This window comes from Carassius gibelio, chromosome A22, assembly GCF_023724105.1.
Source record: "Carassius gibelio isolate Cgi1373 ecotype wild population from Czech Republic chromosome A22, carGib1.2-hapl.c, whole genome shotgun sequence".
Lineage (NCBI taxonomy): Eukaryota > Metazoa > Chordata > Actinopteri > Cypriniformes > Cyprinidae > Carassius > Carassius gibelio.
The window spans coordinates 4,037,021-4,061,214 of NC_068392.1; the positions used below are offsets into that span (position 1 = coordinate 4,037,021).

General features: G+C 35.9%; 3 protein-coding genes across 5 annotated transcripts in view; 1 reads left to right on the top strand and 2 right to left on the bottom strand.

Annotated features, from left to right (window-relative positions):
- The window catches only part of LOC127942859 (uncharacterized), a 226,010-nt gene extending 219,170 nt beyond the window's left edge, over nt 1-6,840 (bottom strand). The window contains exons 1-5 of one of the 2 annotated variants that reach the window (XM_052538858.1): nt 6,681-6,839; nt 2,751-3,086; nt 2,100-2,447; nt 1,455-1,548; nt 199-1,364 (exon numbers count right to left, since the gene is read on the bottom strand). In XM_052538858.1, coding sequence (XP_052394818.1) covers nt 1,307-1,364; nt 1,455-1,548; nt 2,100-2,447; nt 2,751-3,086; nt 6,681-6,732 — 888 coding nt within the window. In that variant the 5' untranslated portion in view covers nt 6,733-6,839 and the 3' untranslated portion in view covers nt 199-1,306. Of the gene's footprint in view, nt 1-198; nt 1,365-1,454; nt 1,549-2,099; nt 2,448-2,750; nt 3,087-6,680 lie in introns of those variants that run through there. The other variant, XM_052538857.1, reaches the window with a different exon arrangement.
- A 1,133-nt stretch (nt 6,841-7,973) lies between these two features.
- Nucleotides 7,974-17,455, top strand: LOC127942878 (SLAM family member 9). Of its 2 annotated transcripts, XM_052538889.1 has the most exons (4): nt 7,974-8,327; nt 8,812-9,126; nt 9,214-9,516; nt 16,908-17,455. In XM_052538889.1, the coding sequence occupies exons 1-4, from the start codon at nt 8,279-8,281 to the stop codon at nt 17,060-17,062; spliced, it is 822 nt and encodes a 273-aa protein (XP_052394849.1). In that variant the 5' UTR covers nt 7,974-8,278; the 3' UTR covers nt 17,063-17,455. The 2 variants fall into 2 exon arrangements, with proteins under 2 accessions (XP_052394849.1, XP_052394851.1); XM_052538891.1 differs by lacking the exons at nt 7,974-8,327; nt 8,812-9,126; nt 9,214-9,516 and adding exons at nt 15,252-15,863; nt 16,393-16,689.
- Nucleotides 17,456-18,292: 837 nt separating this feature from the next.
- LOC127942887 (uncharacterized) lies at nt 18,293-23,301 on the bottom strand. The gene is made up of 6 exons (XM_052538900.1): nt 22,966-23,301; nt 21,285-21,683; nt 20,859-20,918; nt 20,243-20,353; nt 20,044-20,087; nt 18,293-19,886 (listed from the first exon to the last, which is right to left on the bottom strand). Exons 1-6 carry the CDS (start codon nt 23,015-23,017, stop codon nt 19,872-19,874), a joined length of 681 nt encoding a protein of 226 aa, XP_052394860.1. The 5' UTR covers nt 23,018-23,301; the 3' UTR covers nt 18,293-19,871.
- Nucleotides 23,302-24,194: the final 893 nt, after the last annotated feature.

Below are 24,194 nucleotides of genomic sequence, written 5' to 3' on the forward strand. Positions count from 1 at the left end.
TATGTCTTAACTTTTTCAACCTAATTTTAAGCAGGACACCTTTCATTAAGGACATAAAATTGTTATTTTGTGAATTATAACACATTTACAGCATGTACCCAGTTTATTGCAAAACCACAGACAGAGTAAATACTGTACTCCTAATAACAGAGCACAAGTTTGTTATAAGACAGAAGAGTGCAAAGGTTAACAGAACAATTTTCCAGTATTTTCCCATTTATTTTGTCAATAGAGAATTCACAAAGAGAGAGAGAGAGAGAGTAAAATACTGTAAACCACATTTTTGATCAAAGGAGTGTGTGTGTGTGTGTGTTTGTGCTTTACCTTACATTGTACTTTATTTTATTACTGATGAGTCTGTGGTTGATTTGTTTTAAAGGTTTTTATTGAATTATAAAAAACTAATTTCTCTATTGAAAAAAAGGGATTGTATACAGTATACAATTCAATGATATAACACTTTATAATTAGAATGCTATTTTTTTTTTTGTGCAAAGACCAGAAAATGAATCATAAAAATACAAAACCAGTTAACCAACAATAGTCTATTAACAGAAGTCAGATTGCATCGATCATCACACAGATACACAGTTATCCACTGCAGTGGCTGTTAAAATTGCAGATAATATCAGAAATGTTTCAACATTTCTGTAAGATTTTCTCATTATATTCTTGTTTGCATCTTATTGATGAAGCCATGGCCTGCCAAGAGCTCACAAAAGACATATTGGAGATCTAGTTTTGAAACGGTAGGAACCAATAAAATAAAAGTGTGCAAAAATAACTGGTCATTTGCTGCATGTGAAAACAACATTGTGCATTCAACACATTTCTGGGCTGTATGGGGTCGGGTGGCCAGACGGAGGTCATTATTTAACGTCTGTCTAGCTTGTGATTACACAGAAAACATTCAGAAAGTACGGCAGTGGAACAGATAACAGGTTCAGTGTGTAAGGTCCCTGAGACTATATCTTAAACTTTCTGATGAAACCAACATCACAGACAATTTGACATGAAACCTGCAGGCCTCCATTAACATCTGAAGATGAAGAACATTTTAAGAGAATAAAGACTGGCTTCAGAAGGGGAAAGGTCCAGGAAAGGTTCTTACATTTGTTCTTGAAAGTGTCTATTTACCTTAGATGGTTTTAATGCTGCATTAAAGGATGAAAAATATCTTATATGATTTAAGTTGGATTAATTCCGTACATCTTAAAAGCCTAAAACTGTAACAGAGGTGTGTAAACATTTTATAACCATGGTATGCTTCCAGTTACAGGCAATTTCACAGTTTCATAAGAAGAAGTTAAAAAGTAAGGTGCTTTGTCATTGAGTGAGAAGTTTCTGAATCTGGCACGAATGTCCTGAAAAACAAAAATCAGAATTAAAAACGAATTTTGCACAATAAATGCTATGTTTCTCTCACTATGCTGTCTGTAGGTGATCAGTCACACCTCCTGTGGCGATGGTAAATCACAGCAGCTGCTGCAGACACCAGCAGAAGAACAACACATACTCCTGCTACAGCAGCTGGAGACACACCTGAATCTGGAACAGATGAAGACAGACAGTCATTACTCATCTACAGCCGTGTTCAGACTGGTTTCTGTGGCATACTCTAAAACAACAGCAGCAGTACAATCTCATGAGGCAGAAACACAGCAAGCCGGAATGTGCCGCTTCTTCCGCTTAACTTGCAATTCACAACAACACAACCTTGTTTCTGCAAAGACGTTCTGGAGGTTTTCTACAAACAACGTCTGATGTATTTACATTTTACGTGGCGTGAGAAAGTCACATGGGCAAAAAAGCAATGCTAAATCCGAAATGCAATTCGAATGGGATTTTAAACCACATACGGAAATGGATTTCATGTGAAATTTTTTTATTTTTTTGCCATTCACATTTTCTTCATATGATTGGATTCTAATCAGATATGCACCAAAATTGGATTTGTACTGACAGTCTATGCAAGGCATTCAAGACATTAAAAGTGATATGTGTGACATCAAACGTACTTCAGTACCAAGTTGTCAAGGTACTAAATGTAAAAGTCCTCTGTAAGAGTCCAAGTAGCTGAATGACTAAATCACACTTACTGATGACAGTAACGTCGAAGCTCTTTACACTGCTGATGCTGCGGCGACGACGATGACCACTGCTGCTGATCTGTAGTTTATAAAGTCCAGAGTCTGTGGTTCTGGTGTTTGTGATCGTCAGAGATCCAGTCTGATGATCCAGCTTCAGTCGGTCTCTAAATCTCTCAGGACAATGAAAATCTGTGCAGGTCTTATTGGGCTCTCCGGTGATCTGAGCGAGGCGAGTGTCATTAAAATACCACGTCATCACATCATTTGGGTTCTTCATTACGGCAGGATCTAAAGTGACAGATTCTCCCTCCTTCACTGACTTTCTCATCATGTCTTCTCGTTCAGCAGCAGAAACACCTGAAACACAAACCAACAGCTGCTGTAGGAGATTTTTGGGGAGAAAAACTCTACAACATGAGAAAAAAGCGTGAAAATAACATAAGCAACATTTATTTGTAGGGGGCGCAAGCACCAAAGACTTGCTTTTTTTTCCAAACTAACTGTTAAATCTATCGATTTGCCAACAGAAAGACAATTTTGATTGAATTTATACTGTTATGATGCAGCTACAGCCAAAGAGAAAATGCAGCTCTAAATCTCATTGCTTTAAAAGCTTTTAAACATGAATCATCTTTATTTAAACTTTGTTAAATTACTCACCACGGACAGAAACGCTGAATGTCTTTTCTCTGATGCTGCTGCTGCTGAAGATCTTCAGTTGATAAACTCCCAAATCTGTGGTTCTGGTGTTCCTGATGGTCAGAGATCCAGTCTGATGATCCAGCTTCAGTCTGTCTCTGAATCTCTCAGTACCTTTATTACACTGGACATCTGTACAGGTCTTACTGGGATCTCCATTAATTTGAGCGATGCGAGTCTCATTGAAATACCATCTGATTCTGTCTTCCTGGGTTTTTTTAATACCAGTGTGAAGAGTGACTGAATCTCCCTCCATCACTAACACCAGCACTTCATCAGTCTCAACACCAGATCTCCCTGAAGAAAAAAAGAAAAAATCAACAAACTTTTCACCTTTTGTCAAAAATTGCAGTGGACAACCAAAACACCCTAGCAACCATTAAACAACACCCTACAAACAATCCAGAATACCCTAGCGACACTTTAGCATCCACCTACTACCTATATGTATATATAAATATTAATTCAATAAAACATTTAAACTAAAAATAGGGAAAAAAGCAACAATAACAAAACTGAAAGCAATATATAAAGAACAACAGTGGATGGGATATTAATGCTTTAAGGTAAACAAATCAGAAACCATTTGAAACCAAATATGCTACAGAAAAGTACAGGAAAACTGCCTCCATATTTGGCCCAGTCCCTTCATTAATTGTTTCCATTTCTCAGTATGACTCAATCTTTTCCATTGCCTAAATCTCCTTAACCATTTCTCAAGTGTCGGTAGCATTTAGCAGAGTATTAATAAAAAATACATTCTGTTCTCACCTTGTATTTAAACTGGCTTAACTCCCTAATATTCTATTAAGGGGAAACACAAAAACAAAAATGCCAATTTTTCATCTCAGGATTTGTATGAGCGTACAATAGTAATCAAACTAATTACTTTTCCCATCGTTATAATGCCGTTAACATTACTGAACTTTAATTTCGGTGCGTTACTATGCATTGATTTAATAAACTATGTAATCCGAACGCACCCCTGGCTCACCCAGCGAGTGAGGAGGTGGGTTAATAACCAGATAAGCGGTTATGATTGGCTAAGGCAGAGTCATGTGTTTTATGGTAGCCAATCAGAGTCAGTGTTTTTACGTCAGCGGCGTCAAACACACACACGCACGCGAGATTCGCAGCAGCAGCAGAGATGGCGAGTTGGGAGCAATCCGATGGAAAGTTGGCATTTTCAAGGTGAAGATATTAGCACTACTTCAAATTCATTGTGGTCAAAGGCAAGAACGTGCATGTAATGTGTACATATAATGTGTGACACACGCATCTACAAAGCTAGAGGCCAAAAACACTTTTCTTACAAAGATAATACTTGAAGTGCAGGATAAAAACTCTTGCTGTCTGTTGACGTGCAATAAATATCGAAAGTTATGTATGAACAAGTTGTCTGTTCTACTTATTTTAACTGACTTGTGAAAACTGCTCCAAAAAAAATTTAAAAAAAAATATTTGACATATAGCAATTTTTTTTTTTTTTTAGCAGTAACGCAAATAGTTACTTTCCCTGGTAACGAGTTACTTTTATTATAGAGTGATTCAGTTACTAACTATTTTTGGATCAAGTAGTGAGTAACTATAACTAATTACTTTTTTAAAGTAACGTTCCCAACAGTGGTAACTAGGCTACTACCTTGTTATAAAATAGTTTTTTAAAGTTTCCTTAATGATGTTACAGCACATGCAAAATATTTCTAAACACCTCCAACAAATATTGCACTGTTTTCTGTCAAAAACTATGTATTTAAGTGTTTTTGATACATTTCTTGAGTGTAAACCTATTTAACATCCAGATCATGAAAATAAAATGTTCACAAACATTTGTTACACATAATACATATATTTGTTTTTGAAAATGAAAAAAATATATATTTTGTAAATATTCAAATCTATGTAACTTCCTGGTCATGTGACCCAGTGTTGCCACATCCCCTATAATAATATATTCTCAAATATTTCTCACACATGGTACACAAAGTTGTTTCTAGGTATTTGCCTTTTGTTTATTTTATATTATGACTATTCTTACATTTTCTACATAAAAACCCTATTTAGCCTGGACCCAATATATTACACAAGGACTAAAAATTACACAACAGTACAAAAAAATTACTACTAAAATAAATGATCGGCAGATATTATAGCGACGTTGATATTTCTGGATGAGAAATGTTTGTGAAAAGTTATGTAAAAATATCAGTTCACACGACCAAGAAATAAAAAAAGTTTTCAGTAATTTTAATAATTCTCTAAAAACAACAAATGTATTTTCAAAATAAAACAATATAGGAATGTACAATGTGTGAATATAATGCAGTGGGTGTGGCAACATGAGGTTATTTCGGATTTTAATAGTTCAGAAATTCACCAAAAGTACACACAATCTTATTTCCAAAATCCAAGTCATGTAACATGTGTCTAATTGAGCCCCTTTCACACTGCACGTCGGACCCACAATATTCCCGTAACATTGCCTGGTCGCCTTCTGTGTGAAAGCAACCACGTCCCGGAATTGATTACCGAATCGAACCCGGGTCGGGGACCTAGTAACATTGCTGGGTTCGACCCGGGACGAGCGCTGTGTGAACAAAAGCCTGATCTAATTCCGTATCGAAGTGATGACGCGCGTTATCGCGCGACTCTTTTACCGGCTGTTTTGAAGGAAGATAAACATTCGCGACGAAAACATATGTGCAAACTGTAATGAAGCAGAGATCAGTTAGTTCCTCACTTTCCGCGCTGACGCTGAGATCGTTTGCTTGCTTCAGTTAAAGTGTAACATGCCAAGCCTTGTCGACTCGTACATTACACGTCATGCGCTGATGTCACGTGTCGTTACGGGATCTTCAAGGGTTGTGTGTGAAAGCACGCACATATACCGGGTCATCACTGGCAGTGTGAAAGTGCCAAATCTAGCGACCAGGGAACAATTACAGGAACACTTTACCCCTGTATTTGCCGGAATAGCAGTGTGAAAGGGGCTTAAGATGTGTGTTAGATGTGTGTGAAGCTATTACAACTGCTGTGACATCATTGGGTCACATGTCCAGGAAGTTATATAGATTTGTATATTTCAAAAAATCATAACAAATGCACACACAAACACACACACACACACAAAAAAATATATAACATCTAAGTTGTGTATTATATGCTGCATGTACGCAGTAGAAAATTTGAGCTCTGTAGAAAAAATAAACATAAAGTACATTTATTTAATTGATTTACTTGTTTCTAACAGATATAATAATCATATGAATGTAAAAAAATGGTCTTAATCTATACTTAATATATTTGCTTACATAAACTATACATTTAAAATATCACAGTTTTACTGTTTTTATGGAATAATGCACATATTTAACCAAGTTTATTTTGGATTTTGCACTTTTGAGATGCTCCCTAAACTGAGTCCAAGGGGAGAATTTTTCTGAGGACTTTTTCACTCCTGATGCTTAAAACAATTACATCATCGAATAATATTATTATTAATTGTGATTTTATGATTTTAAGTGTGATCTAAACGAAATACAGCATGATTCACGACTATTTTGCGATTACATATACATTAAGCCTAATGCTAAAGAAAAGAACGAATGTCTAACGAATCTCCAACATAAAAACAACTTTACCGCAGTGACTTACAAAGATAGTTCTGTCTAGTGAAATGAGCTGACACAAAACGAAACACATTCATCATATTAGTCTGTTTTAGTCGATTGTAGCCTATTTTACCATACACAAACTCAACCCAGACTTCGAGCTAAATAAAAACAAAACCCGATGTCCAATACAGAGCAATTGGGCCTAGATCTAACACAAAATGAAAGAGTCATTCTTCGTTCGGTTAATCTACCGGGGAATAAATAAATCATGTCTTACCATGTTCAGGAAAAAATAAGTACACTGATAGCAAAATAAAGTGGAAATTCATTTTTTTTTTTTTTTTTTAATAAAATTCAATATAGACTCCAGTAAGTGCCTCTCTTCCGTGTTAAAAATGAAAGTAACACGTAACATACCGGAAGGGAGCGGCACGTAGAAAACATTAACATATTTATTAGTGATGCTGTCTAACCTGGATGTGACTCAACAGATCCCGACAGTATGAAGTGCTGACACAATGATTTACAGCGTTTGTCTTTTCACGTCCAGCTGTTGTGGCGTCCGGTGTAGGCTACACATTCGGCAGTGATGACAGCTTTCAGAACGCTTCGTGAAGCTCAAATCTTTTGTTTAGAACTTTGAAAAAAAAAAAAATCGAAATTCCGAAGTTTCGCTGCCAGATTGCTTTGATCTGACGCATGTTTTTTAAATTTTTTTTAATTTTTTTTTTTTAAATAAATACATTACAAGAGGTTTCTGCTGCCTTTGATGTCAAAGCTCCGGTGGTTTTTTTTTTTTTTGTACAAACATACAGTCAGACATAAATAGCTACACTCTTAGCAATCATAAAATAAAAACAAACATTATGGATTTGCATGTCAAACTATAGTATTATGGATACATAAAAGTGCTAAAATAAACTTACATTTAAAAATAATAATAATAATAATTAAAAACTTGCCACTCTTTTTGCTATTTGTAAGTCTTAGAGATGAAACGAGAGTTCAATTCCACAAAAAAGGGGGAAAGACAAAGGAGACTTAAGCCATTTTTTTTAATGAATGAAGAATTTAGCATTCAGTATTAGAAAATTAACAACATATTCAACAGATAAAAGCTTTGGATTTTTCAGAATAAAAGATAACATCTTTGAGGGAAGCTCCAGATTGTACAGGGACATTTTATTTTATTTTATTATTTTTTTGCGGATGACATCATCAGCCAATCAGCTCTCATGAAATAAATTCTCCTGTTCCTCACAAGATGCAATGAGCAAAGATAGTAGCTTATACACACACACACACACACATACACGTCTATATACTTATATGTCAGCTGGAATGAGAAAAAAAAAAAAGTCCCGAGCTCTACACGACATACAAGTTGTTTGTTGAGACAACATCTCTGTCAGCCCACAGCAGGTTTCAGATTGACTCAGAAGCTGAAGTGTTAGTGTGGTCGTGTAACTGATGATAAGAGAGGACGGCCACGTCTACTTTTATTGTTTCACCAAACACAGCAATCTATAATCAAACTATTACTATTACTATCAAAACCAATTAACTCTGTTATCATAAAGTCAAGGAGATTCACTCAATATTCTTCTACTTATTTATCATAGACACAGAATTAGTGTTCAAAAACTATCAATGTGAAATGATAAGGAATTAGGAATGTGTTAAAGTCTTAATAAGGACCAGAATAACATTTATGTATTATATAAACATAGATGAAATATTAAATGTCACATAAATGAGGACGTGTTCAAGAGTGTGAGGCTGGTTTATAGGAGGGTCAGACGCTGTCGGGGGAGGACTCAGGTTCAGTTTAACAGAGGACTTCTGCTGGATAGTGCTATAGTTCAGACGAGGACAATGTTTTCTATCTTTCTTTTGTTCTGTTTGGGCTGGTGGCGTCTGATTGGTAAGTTATAAAAGCATTTCATGTCTTTTTTTTAAAATCCATTTCAGAACAAGCTGCCACTGCTACAAATTTGACCTTTCATGAGATCTGTTTGTGACATCTACTGTATTTTGTACTCAGGTTTTGGTTTGTTATTTCCATTTGGGTACAAATCTGGGAATTCCAGGCCTAGAAAAGTCATAGAAACGTCCACAATTTTCTATGTTTATTAACATTATATATCAAAAGTCACAGAAAAGTAATGGACATTTCTAAAGTGGATGTAAACTAACGGAGGCTCAGAAATCCTGAGCTGCATTCAGATATCAGGTGTTTTTAGGTTTCAAATGATTGTTGCACATAACATAAAATGGAAATACATGCCAGCCATATCTACAAATAAATATATAAAAAAATCTAAATGTCTCAATTCATTTCACAATACAGCTGATGTGATGCTTTATAAACAACAAACATACAAAAATATGTTTCTTTTCCCCTCCAGGTGTGTTTTGTGACTCATTATCAGTAACAGAGGGAGATTCTGTCACTCTAAACTCTAATGTTACTAAAATACATGACGATTACATTGTGTGGAGGTTTGGAGCTGAAAAGACTCTAATAGCTCAAATCAGAATAGAGGATGGACTCTTCAGCAAATATGATGTTCCTGACGGGAGATTCAGAGACAGACTGAAGCTGGACGATCAAACTGGATCTCTGATCATCACAAACATCACAACTGAACACTCTGGAGTTTATCAACTAATGATTGATGGAGCAAAATCAACATCACAAACATTCAGCGTTTCTGTCTATGGTGAGAAGAGATCATTTGTCCTGTCCTTCTCATATTCTTATTTGATCATTTCATCCTCATTTCTCTTTATTCTCTAATCTTTCTCAGCTCGTCTGTCTGTTCCTGTCATCAGCAGTAACTCTTCACAATGTTCTTCATCATCCTCCTCATCCTCGCAGCAGAATTGTTCATTGGTGTGTTCAGTGGTGAATGTGGGTCATGTGACTCTCTCCTGGTACAAAGGAAACAGTTTATTGTCCAGCATCAGTGTGTCTGATCTCAGCATCAGTCTCTCTCTACCTCTGGAGGTGGAATATCAGGATAAAAACAGCTACAGCTGTGTGCTCAACAATCCCATCAGCAACCAGACTCAACATCTGAACATCACTCAGCTCTGTCACACATGTTCAGGTACAGCAGAGCTGATATATGTGTTTATTTACTGGACTGATCTCCTTATTTTATGTTTTGTATATCAGACTGACACTATGACTTACATTACTGTTTCTCTTTTGGTGTTTCAGCACAGTCTTCTTCAGTTCCTCCAGTCTCCGTCTCTCTGATCGTGTTGATCTCTGCTGGATCTCTGTTGGTCGTAGCTGCACTCGGGATCTTCTACATCTGCAGGAAACACAGAAAAACTGATCAAGAAGGCAAGAGTTTCCTAACAGCTTTTAACAAGTATTATAACAAATAATACTTTAAATGCATACTCTGAATGTAATTTTTTGATATCCTTAATCACAAATATTCTCATCAGTTTTGTAAATGTTGCCCTCTAGCCCTCTATTTCTGAATATTACCAAACTCAAAAGGAATACGATATTTATATAATGTCCCTTTTTTTCAATAATATTTCAATATTCAATAATAAATCGACTTCTTACAGACTATGAATATAATGTGTTAAGATGCAGGGCTTAAATGTCAAGCTGAATTGATTTGTTGATGGAATAAAAACCTTGTAATGCAGCATTAAACATATTAAATTGCATGCTTCAACAATCTACCTTTGACAGCCCTAATAACACATGTGGTAGAAACAGATGTAGTAAAGATAATGTGTGCTTGTGTTAATGTATCTGTTGTTATTGTTGTGCAGACGAGATCACGTACGCCGAACCTACGTTCTACAAACGAAACGCACAGAAATCGGTAAGATCCTTTAAGACCGTGTGCTGTGTTCAGATTTAGATGTGTGTTCTTGTCAATATGATAAAACTGCTACATTAAAGCAATGAAGCATTTCCACGCCAGAAAGAAAAAGAGTCATCACAACTTTTAATCTCAGAATTAAGATTTTTTTTGTCTTGCAATTTCGAGTTTTATAAAAAGAAAGTTCTCAATTGTGAGCTATACAAGTCATAATTACCTTTTAGATTTTTTATTTTCAGTGACGTAAACAGGCTTCCATATATAATCTTAGAAAGCTTAATGATTTTTATTTTTATTAATTTGTATGAATTTTTGTTATTTTATCTTGTTTTACAGAAAATAAAAGCAGAAAATCACGGGGAAGAGGATAACGTTGCATATGTATCTGTTGCCATGAGTAGATGACACATCAGAATTCAATTCAAGTTTATTTGTATAGTGCTTTTTACCATACAAATCGTTACAAAGCTACTTCACAGAAAATTACGTTTCTACAATATGTAGTAGTAGCTTATCAATGGTGACCTGTCAGTTTATGTACATATAACAGAAATGAATGGAAAAATCCATTAAAGATGTAATCTACCAGACAATGAACACTATTAACAGCAATTATTATGATGCAATCAAATTTGTTAGTTCTGTATGTTGTTTCAGGGTTAGCATCATCTGAAGTTATGAAATTATGAAATGCATTATTCGAATGCTTGGTAAAAGAGATGTGTTTTTAATCTAGATTTAAACAGAGAGAGTGTGTCTGAACCCCGAACATTATCAGGAAGGCTATTCCAGAGTTTGGGAAAAAGCTCTACCTTCTTTAGTGTTTGCGTTTTGTGACCTTAGGGAGCGTGATGGGTTGTAACGTGGTAGAAGGCTAGTTACGTACGCAGGATCTAAACCATTTAGGGCCTTATAGGTAAGTAATGATATTTTGTAACTCATACAGAACTTAATAGGTAGCCAGTGCAGAGACCGTAAAATTGGGGTAATATGATCATCTTTTCTTGACCTCGTAAGGACTCTAGCTGCTGCATTTTGGACGACCTGTAGCTTGTTTATTGAAGAAGCAGGACAACCACCTAGAGGTGCATTACAATAGTCCAGTGTAGAGGTCATGAATGCATGAACTAGCTTTTCTGCATCAGAAACAGATAACATGTTTCACAGCTAAGCAGTGGAAGAATGCAGTTTTTGTAACACGGCAAATATGATTTTCAAAAGACAAGTTGCTGTCTAATATAACACCCATATATTTGACTGTAGAGGAAGTAACAGTGCATCCGTCTAGTTGCAAATTGTGCAATGATTGTGAAGCGTCTGCAGTATGACATTCAGAGATGAACCACTTAAAAGTCTTTGTTTTGTAATTGTGTGACTTCTAACACATTGTCTGAATCTTGTGGCTCACTGGAGCATCTTCATGTTTGACATTTGACGCCTCAAGCGTATTTTGTTTTCTTAAACAGCCAACAAGAAACACTTTGCTTCCTCATAATAAAAAATAAAAAAAAACAGAGATTGTACAAAGATAGTTTTGATCTGTTTGGTGGAAAAACATCTTGTGCGTGAGTATTGTCTATTACTGGTGGGCTGTGGTCCGTTTGCACATATATGAGTGATGAGTGATTAGCGTGTGGTTGAAAAGTGTTTTTCCATTCCTGCCCATATGATGCTCACAGTTTGATTTCCACTCTACACAAAAAAGCTTTATTGCTAAAATACTGAACTCATCAATTATGATGTATATGACAACAAAACTCTCAAATCCAACTGTAAAGTATGAAAACATAATTTGTGTGCATAAGCATCATGGCTTTACATGCTCATGTTGTGATTCTGCTTATAAAGAACACATCTTATGTTTGCCTGCCAGTGTCTGTGAATGATTCGAAGAATTAATGCGAAGTATGATTCACTGTTGTAATTTCCTCCTATAGACATTAGTTGAAATAACAGACAAAAAGGGCTCAGATGAAACGCCCTCATACAAAAAAGTGTTTTAGTCATTGGAGCCTTTTAGTCAAATGGCAGAGGTAAGATGTCCTAAAATGCATGTTGTACATTTGTGGTTATTAAAGCAATTTGTAGTCATGCATGAACATTAATGTCATCTGACTGATGGAAAAAACACACAATACACAACTGGAGCAACAGCAGATCTACTTCTGTCAGATAAATAAGTTCAAGTTTTTCAATAAGCTCAAGTTTTTGCTAGCAGTTCAATTTTACCTATTGTTCATAACCAACCAGCAAAAAAAAAAAAAGAAGAATAAATTATAATAATTAGCAAATTCTTCCAAATAATATAATTTTTTTATATATATTTTATAATACAAATGTATACAAAATAAAAGGATATTTGTCCCCAAACAAGCCAACATGGTTATTTAATATAGGAGTATATGAGTAGGTATAATTAAGACTTTTTAGTCCCAATAAGGCGGCATCTAGTTAATAATTGTAATAAATATAATAATTTACACTCAATGTTTTACAGAATATATTGTTGCATATATTTTATAATGTGTACATTACCGAGGAGCAAATACCTGCCACTAAGTATAAAGTATAAACAGCATCACTAATAGTTACACTTAGGCATTCTGCAAAGAAAATACTGCTATTCTTATATAGCATAAATATAATATTGTTAATTGCACTTAGTGTAAATAAGATATCGATAAGAAAATACTGCTATTATTACATTGTGCAAAGATCACTACACCACAGTCTTGGAAGATGACAGAAATTCACAGGAGGTAAAAGACATGAACAACAATGTATACACTCTTAGAAAAAAGGGTTCATTGGGATTCTATATAGAACCAAAGGGTTCTTTACTCAACTCCAAAGAACCTTTTATGCTAAAAAGGTTATATAAGGACAAGAAAGAACCCTTTTGGCATAAAGGTTCCTTAAGCTATTATTCATTCATATATTACATTATTCTGCAACAATTTGTGTTTGAAATTAAATTATTGTTTGTAGTAACATAATATTACATTTTAATCATGCTGATTCGCTATGAACTCCCGAACTGACTGAAATGATTCGCGATCCCACTCCGAACTCCCAAACTGACTCAAATGATTGGCGAACATGCTCCAAACTTCCAAACTGACTAAAATGATTCGCGGAACAGCTTCGAAATCCCGGAATGACTCAAATGATTCACGCTCGGAACTCCCAAACTGACTCAAATGATTCGCGAACCCGCTTTGAACTCCCGAACTGACTCAAATGATTCGCTAACCCTCTACGAACTCTCGAACTGATTCAAATGATTCGCGATCCCGCTCCGAACTCTCGAACTGATTCAAAAGATCCGCGAAGCCGCTCCGAATTCCGGAACTGACTCAAATGATTCGCTAACCCGCTACGAACTCTCGAACTGATTCAAATGATTCGCGATCCCGCTCCGAACTCTCGAACTGATTCAAAAGATCCGCGAAGCCGCTCCGAATTCCGGAACTGACTCAAATGATTCGCTAACCCGCTACGAACTCTCGAACTGATTCAAATGATTCGCGATCCCGCTCCGAACTCCCAAACTGACTCAAATGATTCGCGAACCCGCTTTGAACTCCCGAACTGACTCAAATGATTCACTAACCCGCTACGAACTCTCGAACTGATTCAAATGATTCGCGATCCCGCTCCGAACTCTCGAACTGATTCAAATGATCCGCGAAGCTGCTTCGAACTCCCGAACTGACGCAAATGATTCGCTAACCCGCTACGAACTCTCGAACTGATTCAAATGATTCGCGATCCCGCTCCGAACTCTCGAACTGATTCAAATGATCCGCGAAGCCGCTCCGGACTCCCAAACTGACTCAAATGATTCGCGATCCCCAAACTGAGTCAAATGAATCGCGAACCCCAAACTGACTCAAATGATTCGCGAACCCGCTCCGAACTCCCGGACTCAAATGATTCACGCTCCGAACTCCAGAACTGACTCAAATGATTCGCGAACTCGCTCCGAACTCCCTAACTGACTCAAATATAAATTATAAATGTCGTGGGTTTCCAAAGAACAGCTGCTAGACCATTATACCACAGCCCCCAACCACTGCTAACATCCTACAAATTTGTCATGTATGTGGTTTACTACATATGTCATTAATTTCACAGACCCTTGAAAGCCTGATGAATATAAATATTGAAATCTATCGAATCAACTGACTGTTCGTCCACCAGGATGTGCATGACTCTTATTGGAGACATGATTTTTTAAAAGTTAAAAAGTTAAAAGCTCAGATTCACTAAGACACCAAAGTCTGCAATGAAATGCCAGAAATCTCATTATGAATGCAAACATATCTCACCAAGACCAAATCTCACTGTTAGCCAAATTGAAACGTTTATTTTCTTTGAACTGAATTCATCAGATTTTGCAGCTTCTCTTCACATTAACATTCACTGTTTAAACTCCTGTAACAACACTGGGGGAAACACACATGTGATTGACTGAATGTAATGTGAGCGGCTCAGTTTGAGTCTGATTAACCTTCATCTGATGTCTGTAGGTGGAAAAACAGCTCCTGCATCAGTGTGTCTATTATTAGATGAACGAGATAAGTGGTTTGTGGCTGAAGCGTTTCTTCCTTTTCTCTCCTGCTAATATATACATCAAAATCTTCTGACTTCTGTTCCATACAAAACATATTTACAGTTAATAAATCAAATGATTCCAACAGTCAATTAAGAGTCAGAAGTCAAGATAGTATCATGCATCAATGATGAACTACAGGTAATCTCAGTTAAAATTCATGCAGCATTTCACTCTCATGTTATACATTTTTATACAGGACCAGAATTTAATTAATTAGTGAATATAATAAGACTGATCATTCTCATGACTTCCTGTGTTAAAGGAAATGGTGGTCTGAAAAAAAAAACTGTGACAGAGGTTTTCGTCAAGGGAAGTCCACACACACACACACACACACACACACACGCACACGCACACACACACACACACACACACACACACACACACACACACACACACACACACACACACACACAGCATCAGTTCAGTTGTGTTTCAGACTTTGTAAGGGTTACTATCATGGGACCTAAGTGAACTGATGAAGAAAATGTTTCCCAAATTAATCTTGTTCTGTTTGTGGCATCTGTTTGGTGAGTTTGAAATGTGTTTTTATGGCTTCTGTTAATTCTGTTCTGGTACCACGTAAAAATTTACTAGTTAAATTATGTAATGGATCAAGTGATTTTAAAGATTTAATCTGTGACTATTTCTTCTTCAGGTGTGTTTGCTGCTACAGACGGATTGAACTCAGTGTCAGTGATGGAGGGAGATTCAGTGACTCTAGAGTCTGGTCTTACTGAGATAAAGGACGATGATCAGATTCAGTGGAGGTTTGGATATAACAAGACTTTAATAGCTCAAATCAGTGTACTGGAAGACAGCTTCTCTGTATTTGATAATGATACTGACGGGAGATTCAGAGACAGACTGAAGCTGGACGATCAAACTGGATCTCTGACCATCACAAACATCACAACTGAACACACTGGAGTTTATCATCTAAAGATCAACAGTGAGAGCAAGAATTTCAGTCTCACTGTTTATGGTGAGTTAAACTGATTAAACAATGGCTTTTAAGTAGATGCATCTCAATATTGATTATTTTGATCCTTGATAATTAAAATAAGTAAAACCTTGGAACATTTAAGCAAAATAATTGTCCTCTCTATTTATCAGAATAACAAGTCTATGATAAATATGAATTTTTAGTAAATGTACAGAGAAGTGAACATGAAAGTGAAGTGACATACAGCCAAGTATGATGACTCATACTCAGAATTCGTGCTCTGCATTTAACACAACCAAAGTACACACACACACACACACACACACATCATGAACACACCCGGAGCAGTGGGCAGTCATGTATACTGCAGCACCCGGGGAGCAGTTGGCGGTTCTGTGCCTTGCTCAATGGAACCTAAATTGTGGTATTGCCGGCCCGAGACTCAAATCCACAACCCTAGTGTTAGGAATCAAACTCTCTAACCACTAGGCCACGACTTCCCTTGACGAGACGCTCACTGACTGATCCTGCTATAAACACTTAATTCTGATCCATTTCCTGATTCCAGCTCGTCTTCCCGTTCCTGTCATCACCAGTTACTGTCCTCAAAATCCTCCATCAGGATCATCAGCGTCCAGATGTGTGCTGCTGTGTTCAGTGGTGAATGTGGGTCATGTGACTCTCTCCTGGTACAAAGGAAACAGTTTATTGTCCAGCATCAGTGTGTCTGATCTCAGCATCAGTCTCTCTCTACCTCTGGAGGTGGAATATCAGGATAAAAACAGCTACAGCTGTGTGCTCAACAATCCCATCAGCAACCAGACTCAACATCTGGACATCACTCAACTCTGTCACACATGTGAAGGTACAGCAGAGATGATACTTGTATTATGCATTATTGTGTTGATTTTATAGATATTAATAACTTAAGATGGCAGAAATAATAAAGCATCTGTCATCATTTGCCTTATAGGTTTTTTTTATTACATGGAGAACAAAAATTGATTTTGAAGATTGATTGATTAATCTCAAGTCTGCTTGTTTAAAATCCCAATTATGTTTATCATTATTCACTTTTTTCAGAAGTCCCTGTCCATTGTTGTGGTACTGTCGAAGCTGTGATCCGATTGGTCGTCACTGCTCTGGTGGGCGTGGCTACTGCAGCTGCTGTTGTGCTTTTGGTCAATGACATCAGATCTACAAGAGGTGAAAAGAAGAAAACAGAACAAACTCAATAATGTAAAATGAGAATATCATCTATATAATCAGTTTAAATTCTGGATGAGATCAGTGAATCAGGTCACTATGTGATGATTATGTCATTATCAAAACATAATTAACAATACCTGATTTTCTGGTAGCAACTAAAAGCAAACACTCACCATCATAACAGTGATGAAACATTTTCAATAAAACATTAACATCTAAACCTGTTCATTCAAGAGCTTTTGTAGACGAGTGAAAGAAATCAATTCAAACTGGTTTGTAAGTGAAGTTGCTAATGCTGTTTCTTCATCTTCTGTTGAGATCTTGAGAGGTTTAGCGTCTTCAGTCGGGTCTTAATGGTTAGAGAGTGTGTGGGTGCTCTGTGTGTGTGTGTGACCACTTCTCACTGCTGTGTGTGTGTGTGTATGTGTGTGTGTGTGTGTACTTGGATGAGTGAAATGCAGAGCACAAAACTCAGTATGGGACACCACAATTGCCCATGGTTCACTTCACTTTCACTTTCACTTCTTTTATTTCAGCTGATTTCATGTAAGTCTGTGGCTTGAAGTCAGTTAGTTGTAATGTAGGTTTAATTATTTATTAAGTAATTCGATTTGGTTTTAGATACACAGAGTATTTGAGAGATGTTTAATTATATATATATATATATATATATATATATATATATATATATATATATATATATATATATATATATATATATATATATATATATATATATATATACAGATGCTGGTCATATAATTAGAATATCGTCAAAAAGGTGATTCATTTTACTAATTCCATTCAAAAAGTGAAACTTGTATATTATATTTATTCATTTCACACAGACTGATATATTTCAAATGTGTACTTCTTTTACTTTTTATGTTTATAACTGACAACTAAGGAGATTTCAGAAAACTAAGGAATATTATTATTGCTATTATTATTTTTTAGTGGACTTTAATGAAATTAGTTCACAGTCATAACATTACTAAAAGTTTTAAGGCAATGGTTTAAGGCAATTTACAGTGATATCACTTACGGTGAAATGAATTACTTATAGCTATATGAATTTCAATGATTTTAAATTAAATTCAGATTGATTTGTAAAGAGCTTTTCACAATACACATCGTTCCAAAGCAGCTTTACAGAAGATGCCTGTTTCTACATTACAATCTGTCATCGGAAGTGAATGTTTCCAAGTAATGTTCATTTCACAAATTAGCAGTTCAAGATGATAAATAAAATAAAAATAAAATAAAACAGTCATTTTATTATATATATATTTAATGAATACAAAATGAATTACAACATAACTTTGATTTGAAGGTAAAAGAACATAATTCACTTTCCAAGTAATCTCCTCAGTGCTGCTTACAAATCTGTGGAATCATTCATCAGTTTCCCAATGGAAAACTTCCAAAATTTGAGGAATATTAGAAACATTACATTTAAACGTCTGAGGTATAATGGAAGTAACAGTAACAGATGCATCATCCGGATATTTAAAAACTATTTCCCTCCCCGAAACATTACTCTATTCAGTTGAGCTGTACTTAGTGTTGTCACAGTGAATGATTTTCTCTTACACAATTTTTAAGTGTCTCAGTAGCGTGATATGCAGTATTATCGGCATATATATAATGTGTGAGTGTATGTGTTACAAAATAATGAGATAATATTCAGAAACCAGTAAAACCGTAACCAAAAAGTGTTTGAACAAAAGTGAATGGCAAAATAACGGTCCACCTAAAAGAACATAAACCAGATTGTTATGCTATTGTTAGCCTTTATATATAACAATAACTTCTGATCCTTGAATCTGACTAGACTTTCTATTGATATTTCCACCTGTGCGCTTTCTAGACGGGCTGTCGGTCAGTGCAGTTACAGTGTTGTTCCACAAGGTGGCAGATACGGACTGTGTTTGAGTGAGTCGTTAAACCGTTCTCTCACCTATTCAAAAACGCTGATACATTCAAAGAGAGATGCAATAAAACTCGCTGTTGAAGTCATTTTAACTTTGAGCGTCACTTTAGAAGAACGCATCGATGCTAAGACAGAGATTTCGCTTTCATTGGACATGACAACCTATTTTAACAAACATATATGGATGGCAAGTTATCACACATTCTCTCTCTCATTCGCGGTCTGTTTATAGTAAAGTGCAAATATACGGAGCCTCTGAATAAATCAGCATGGTACACATTATGTTATAATTACCAACTTATGTAATATTCAGTTCACATGCACAAAGTATAAAACGAACATACATGAAAAAAAGAAAACATGCACAAATCCTGGTTGCATTCCACTGTGGCTTGTCCATCAATAGAATGTTATTGCAGCATTGCGGTTATTGCAACAGCCCTAGTTTTAGTGCAACAAGCATCTGTCCTTCAGTTTAGTTTAATAATTCCTGTGATAAAGTGCTTTTCATCTACTAAATTGAATAAAAACATTTGCTAAATGAACTCATTTGACTACTCATGTCACAGTTAACAGATGGTATAATAAATCATTGTAATTGCACACATTTCAATGCCCAGACTTCACCTGTACTTCATCCCTACTTCCTCTGACCATCACACATTTTCCAAGTAATGCTATACCAAACCCAATAAAAGGGAAAATATGTCAAACCATTTAAATAAAGACAATACTCCTACTCTTGAAAATAAATCCCCCTGGAAACCACGTGATTGGAAGATAAAACAGCAATAGAAGACATAATAAAAGCCCGGAGAATAACGATAGAAATGATTACATGATTATAAATGAATAATATAACCAAAAAAACAAAACAGCAGCAGCAATTCTTTCTCATTTTATAATCACACTTTTGGGGTCTGTAAGAAAACAAAGAATCACAGAAGGTAAGGTTAGAGAGACAAACAGTGCAAACTGTCATCGATCAGTGAATTAGCTTCAGTTGAAAAGTTTTATTTGCCATTAGGATGACTTGTCTGTGCAGGTAAAAACTTAATGTGATGTCCAGTATCTTACCTCATCAGTGGACAATTCATTATACTTGCTTTTCTTCCTTTCTGCTGTGAAAAAAAAAAATCACACACAATTAAATGATTAATTTATTCATTATCAGGAAAATCAGAATCTAGTAGGCTACCCCAGAGACCTAAACAATTATTTTACATAAAGCTCACGATTTTCTCCTCTCACTGTAATATCTGCATGTATTACTCACCATTTCTGGAGATCTTGTGGCGATAGTAAATCACAGCAGCAGCAGATACAACAATCAACAGCAGAACAGAAACACATATTCCTGCTACAGCAGCTGAAGACAGACCTGAACCTGAAGAGAGAAAGAGAGACCGCTCTAATGTGTTTAAATACCAGATTCACTATATATATTCAGTCTGGAAACTGTTGCATGCTCAAAAGGCTTATTCCTTCATATGTGACCTCTTGATAAGATTGTTGCATGTTCAATTTTCATGTGCTTTAAATTTTCTTGCACAGCAACATGTTTCTGTTTGCCTTTCCAGTGCCATGCATTCATGGTTTGTTGAATTAAATCTTAGGAGAAAACATGTTATGGTCTTCCCAAGACTACAGCTGTAAACGGTGCAAATTAATTATTTTTTGACATCTTTATTATAAGTAGCAGGTGTTAGGTTTGACAAACATTATTCATATTATTCATAGATCACTCATTTTTCAAATTGATTTCATATTTAAACAACAGCATTTCAAGAGAACTAAAAAAGTCAAGTTCTCGTTAAGAACAATGCATTTATATACTGTATATACTCTAGTGCATTATATGCAAGACAAAAAAAGGAAGGATGTAAATATACTCAAGACTCTCTTCTCCATACGGGGCTCTTCATCATTCCTGACTTGATCAGAGAGAGCAGCTGGAAGACACAAATGAATAAAGATATGAAGAAATACAAATAAAACACAACGATGTTGAAAAATTAAGTCCTTCTGGCAGTTCTATGCAAGGATAAAATCACATACTGCAATATTCCTTAAAAAGTAAGAATGATCTAATTTGATTTCATAGTGACTTGAAAGAACCTCCAGTGACCCTCCTTCATAAAAAGGTTCTTAAAAGACCAACTTTTAAAACATCCATCCATCCATATCTTATCCTCTTGTGTTATGTAAGATCACAGGATTTCAGTAATGACATATTTAATCAGAAATGCAGTTTTATGTTGAAGAAATTAGTAAAAAAAAAAAAAAAATGTAAGGGTGTATTACATTGAGTAACTCACCAGTCACAGTGATATAGAAAGTTTTTATGTTGTCATCATGGGTGTTGCTGATTTTTTTGGTGATTTTTGTGCTGTCGCACTTGCGGTTTCTGTTTAAGCTTTGCCTTTTTCCTGAACTCTCGCTTCTGATGATCTCTGCTTCATAGCGTCCAGCGTGTTCGGATGTGACGTCTGTGATGGTCAGAGATCCAGTCTCGTAGTCCACCTGCAGTCGGTCTCTGAATCTCCCTCCTTCACCATCATATAAACAGCTCGTGTTGGGACGGCCATTGATCAGAGCTATGCGAGTGTCCTCAAAATACCACAGCAGCTTGTCATGCTCGTTTTTAGTGATATTAGTGTGTAGAGTGACTGAATCGCCCTCCATCACTGTGACCACCACATCATCACCAGAAACACCTGAAACGCAAATAGATAGTAACTCAGTAATGTTGAATTAACATCTAAAAAAGGTCAGGATGGGGATCTAAAGGATAGGAAATACCTTCAGAACTGTAAAACAATAAGACAATTGAATGAAAACTGAAAACAATAGAACGGAAAGCCCCTATGAATATACAAAACCAAGACTATGGGTCTGTTGTCATGATACACTGCCGACAGGAACACAGGAGCCATGGATGTACAAAACTGGCATTTATTAAATTCAACACACAGGGTAACTCCACACTTGACAGGGAAGGAAGGAAGACACACGTACACAGACCCAACAAACACTGACTGAACAGACTAGGGCTTAAATACACCAGATAACACTAGTGAACAGAATGACTAATTAAGAGACAATGTGGACAGGAACAGAATCAGGAACGACCAAATAAGGGCACGGGGAGGAAAACACATCATGGGATAACTTTATAGATTAAGTTGTACTTAATTATTTTTTCTTTAAATGTTATAAATTGTGTTTATTAATTTCATTCGTAATTTAAACCAACATTTTTTTTTTTTTTTTTTATAAAACAGTTTGTAAGCATGCTTTATCATTAGAAAAAATGTGACCTGTTAAAGACATTTCTCCTTACACAGAAACTTTTTGGCATGGAAGGTTCTTAAATTGTTTATATGATGTGATTTCAAGTTTGCTTTTCTCTTAGGAAGTTTACAAGCTGTTCGTGAACAGATAAGTTGCAAAGACTAAAGTCTCAAACCCAAAAAGATATTCTTTTTCAAAGTTAAGACACTGCCACGCCCCCCTAAAACAGCTTGTTTAAACACGTCCCATATCTTTACGTGACTCTGTGGGGCGATGCATCACAACACGTAAAACACAGTAGAAGTCATTATCATCAGTAATTATGTCCCAACTGGATGTAACAAATGCCTTGCTTGTATTGGGTTTTAATCCACATAACATTTTATTACACCAAATACACAAAATAATGTTCTTTTTAGCAACATCATATGACCCCTTCAAAAATTAAATCAGGAACCCTTTTCCTATGCCAGCTTTCAATTTCCTAGCTCAGTCACATTTTGGCTCTAGTCCGGAACAGGAAGAACTAAATAAAATAAATAATTGAAAGAAACTCAACACATAGAACAAGGAAAACCGTGACACTTTATATTCCTAAAATATACTAAATTATTTAAAACAGCGACAAATACAACACAAGATAATACTGAAGTGAAATTTTCATTTTCCATCGCTGAAAACGCGTAGAAGTAATAAATGTCTTACCCAGAAGGAGCAGGCCAAACAGATGAGTGAGCACAAAACACCATCCCATCATGACAGTTGTGTCTGATATTATTAAATCCAAAAGTGTTGATATATTTTAGGATAATTATGGCTTTCTCTTCCTGCCTCAGAACGTCCGCGAGAATGTGAAATCCACCGTACAGACAAATACACTTAAGATATTAAAAAACATGGCATATTTATCCAGATAAAATGACAATAATCGTTATTTAGTATGTCAAAATTAAATACACGCATACTTGGTGGAGATTCTTGAAAAGAATGAAAGAGAAAGTAAAATCTGTGGAAATACCAAGCCCCAGCTGACGCAATAGGAAATATATAAAGCACTTAAGGAGTTGCACATTTAAAGTGTGTTTCTGAATATTATTAAAGTTTATTCTGATTAGTTTAAAAATGTGTCAAACTTTAAATGTACACCGTACTATAACTCAGCACGAAATGATTAGAACAATATCTCCTCTACATTCTCCATAAACAACATTCGTTTGGTCGCATGAACTCACACAAACTCATAAATCGACGCTTAACTCGGTTAATATTTGTTTCACACACTTTTCAAACACCTCGGGAAATAAGCACACACACACTATAAACATTAATACACTAGTCTCACATACTTCCCACCAACTTACCTGAAAAACATGCATTAGCTACTAGTTTTGACACTCGTGGTTCACGCGCATCTCTCTCTCTCTCTCTCTCTCTCTCTCTCTCTCTCTCTCTCTCTCTCTCTCTCTTTACTGGTGTACCATGACCTTTCTTCTTTTTTATCTAAGCCCACGCCGCATGTTTAATATTACACATGATATATAGCCTACTGCTGTCAGGTTTCCGTTTCTGGAGTGTAGGCTAATAATTACTCATTGCGTTACAAAAGCACATTTGCAGTTCAAATGCAGGGATGAATCCCACATTGACAAGGCATGCCCTGTAGCCTATCTGTGGAGAAAAGCTACAGAACATTTGTGACCCACTTATGTTTATAACTATGTTCAGGTTTTTTCTGCTAATAGAGCAGTTCTGCTGGAGAATGTTTTGTGGTGTCATAGGCCTCTGTGGTCACATCTAGTGCTCTTTCAGCAAAGGGTGGTCTGATCCTGTTGGGGGAGGATTCACACTAGTTTGTTATCTCTCGTCTAGCGGTCTGTTTCAGCATTTTTAATCATACAGTACTAGAAGAAAATGGTTTATGTTGTCATTTTGTT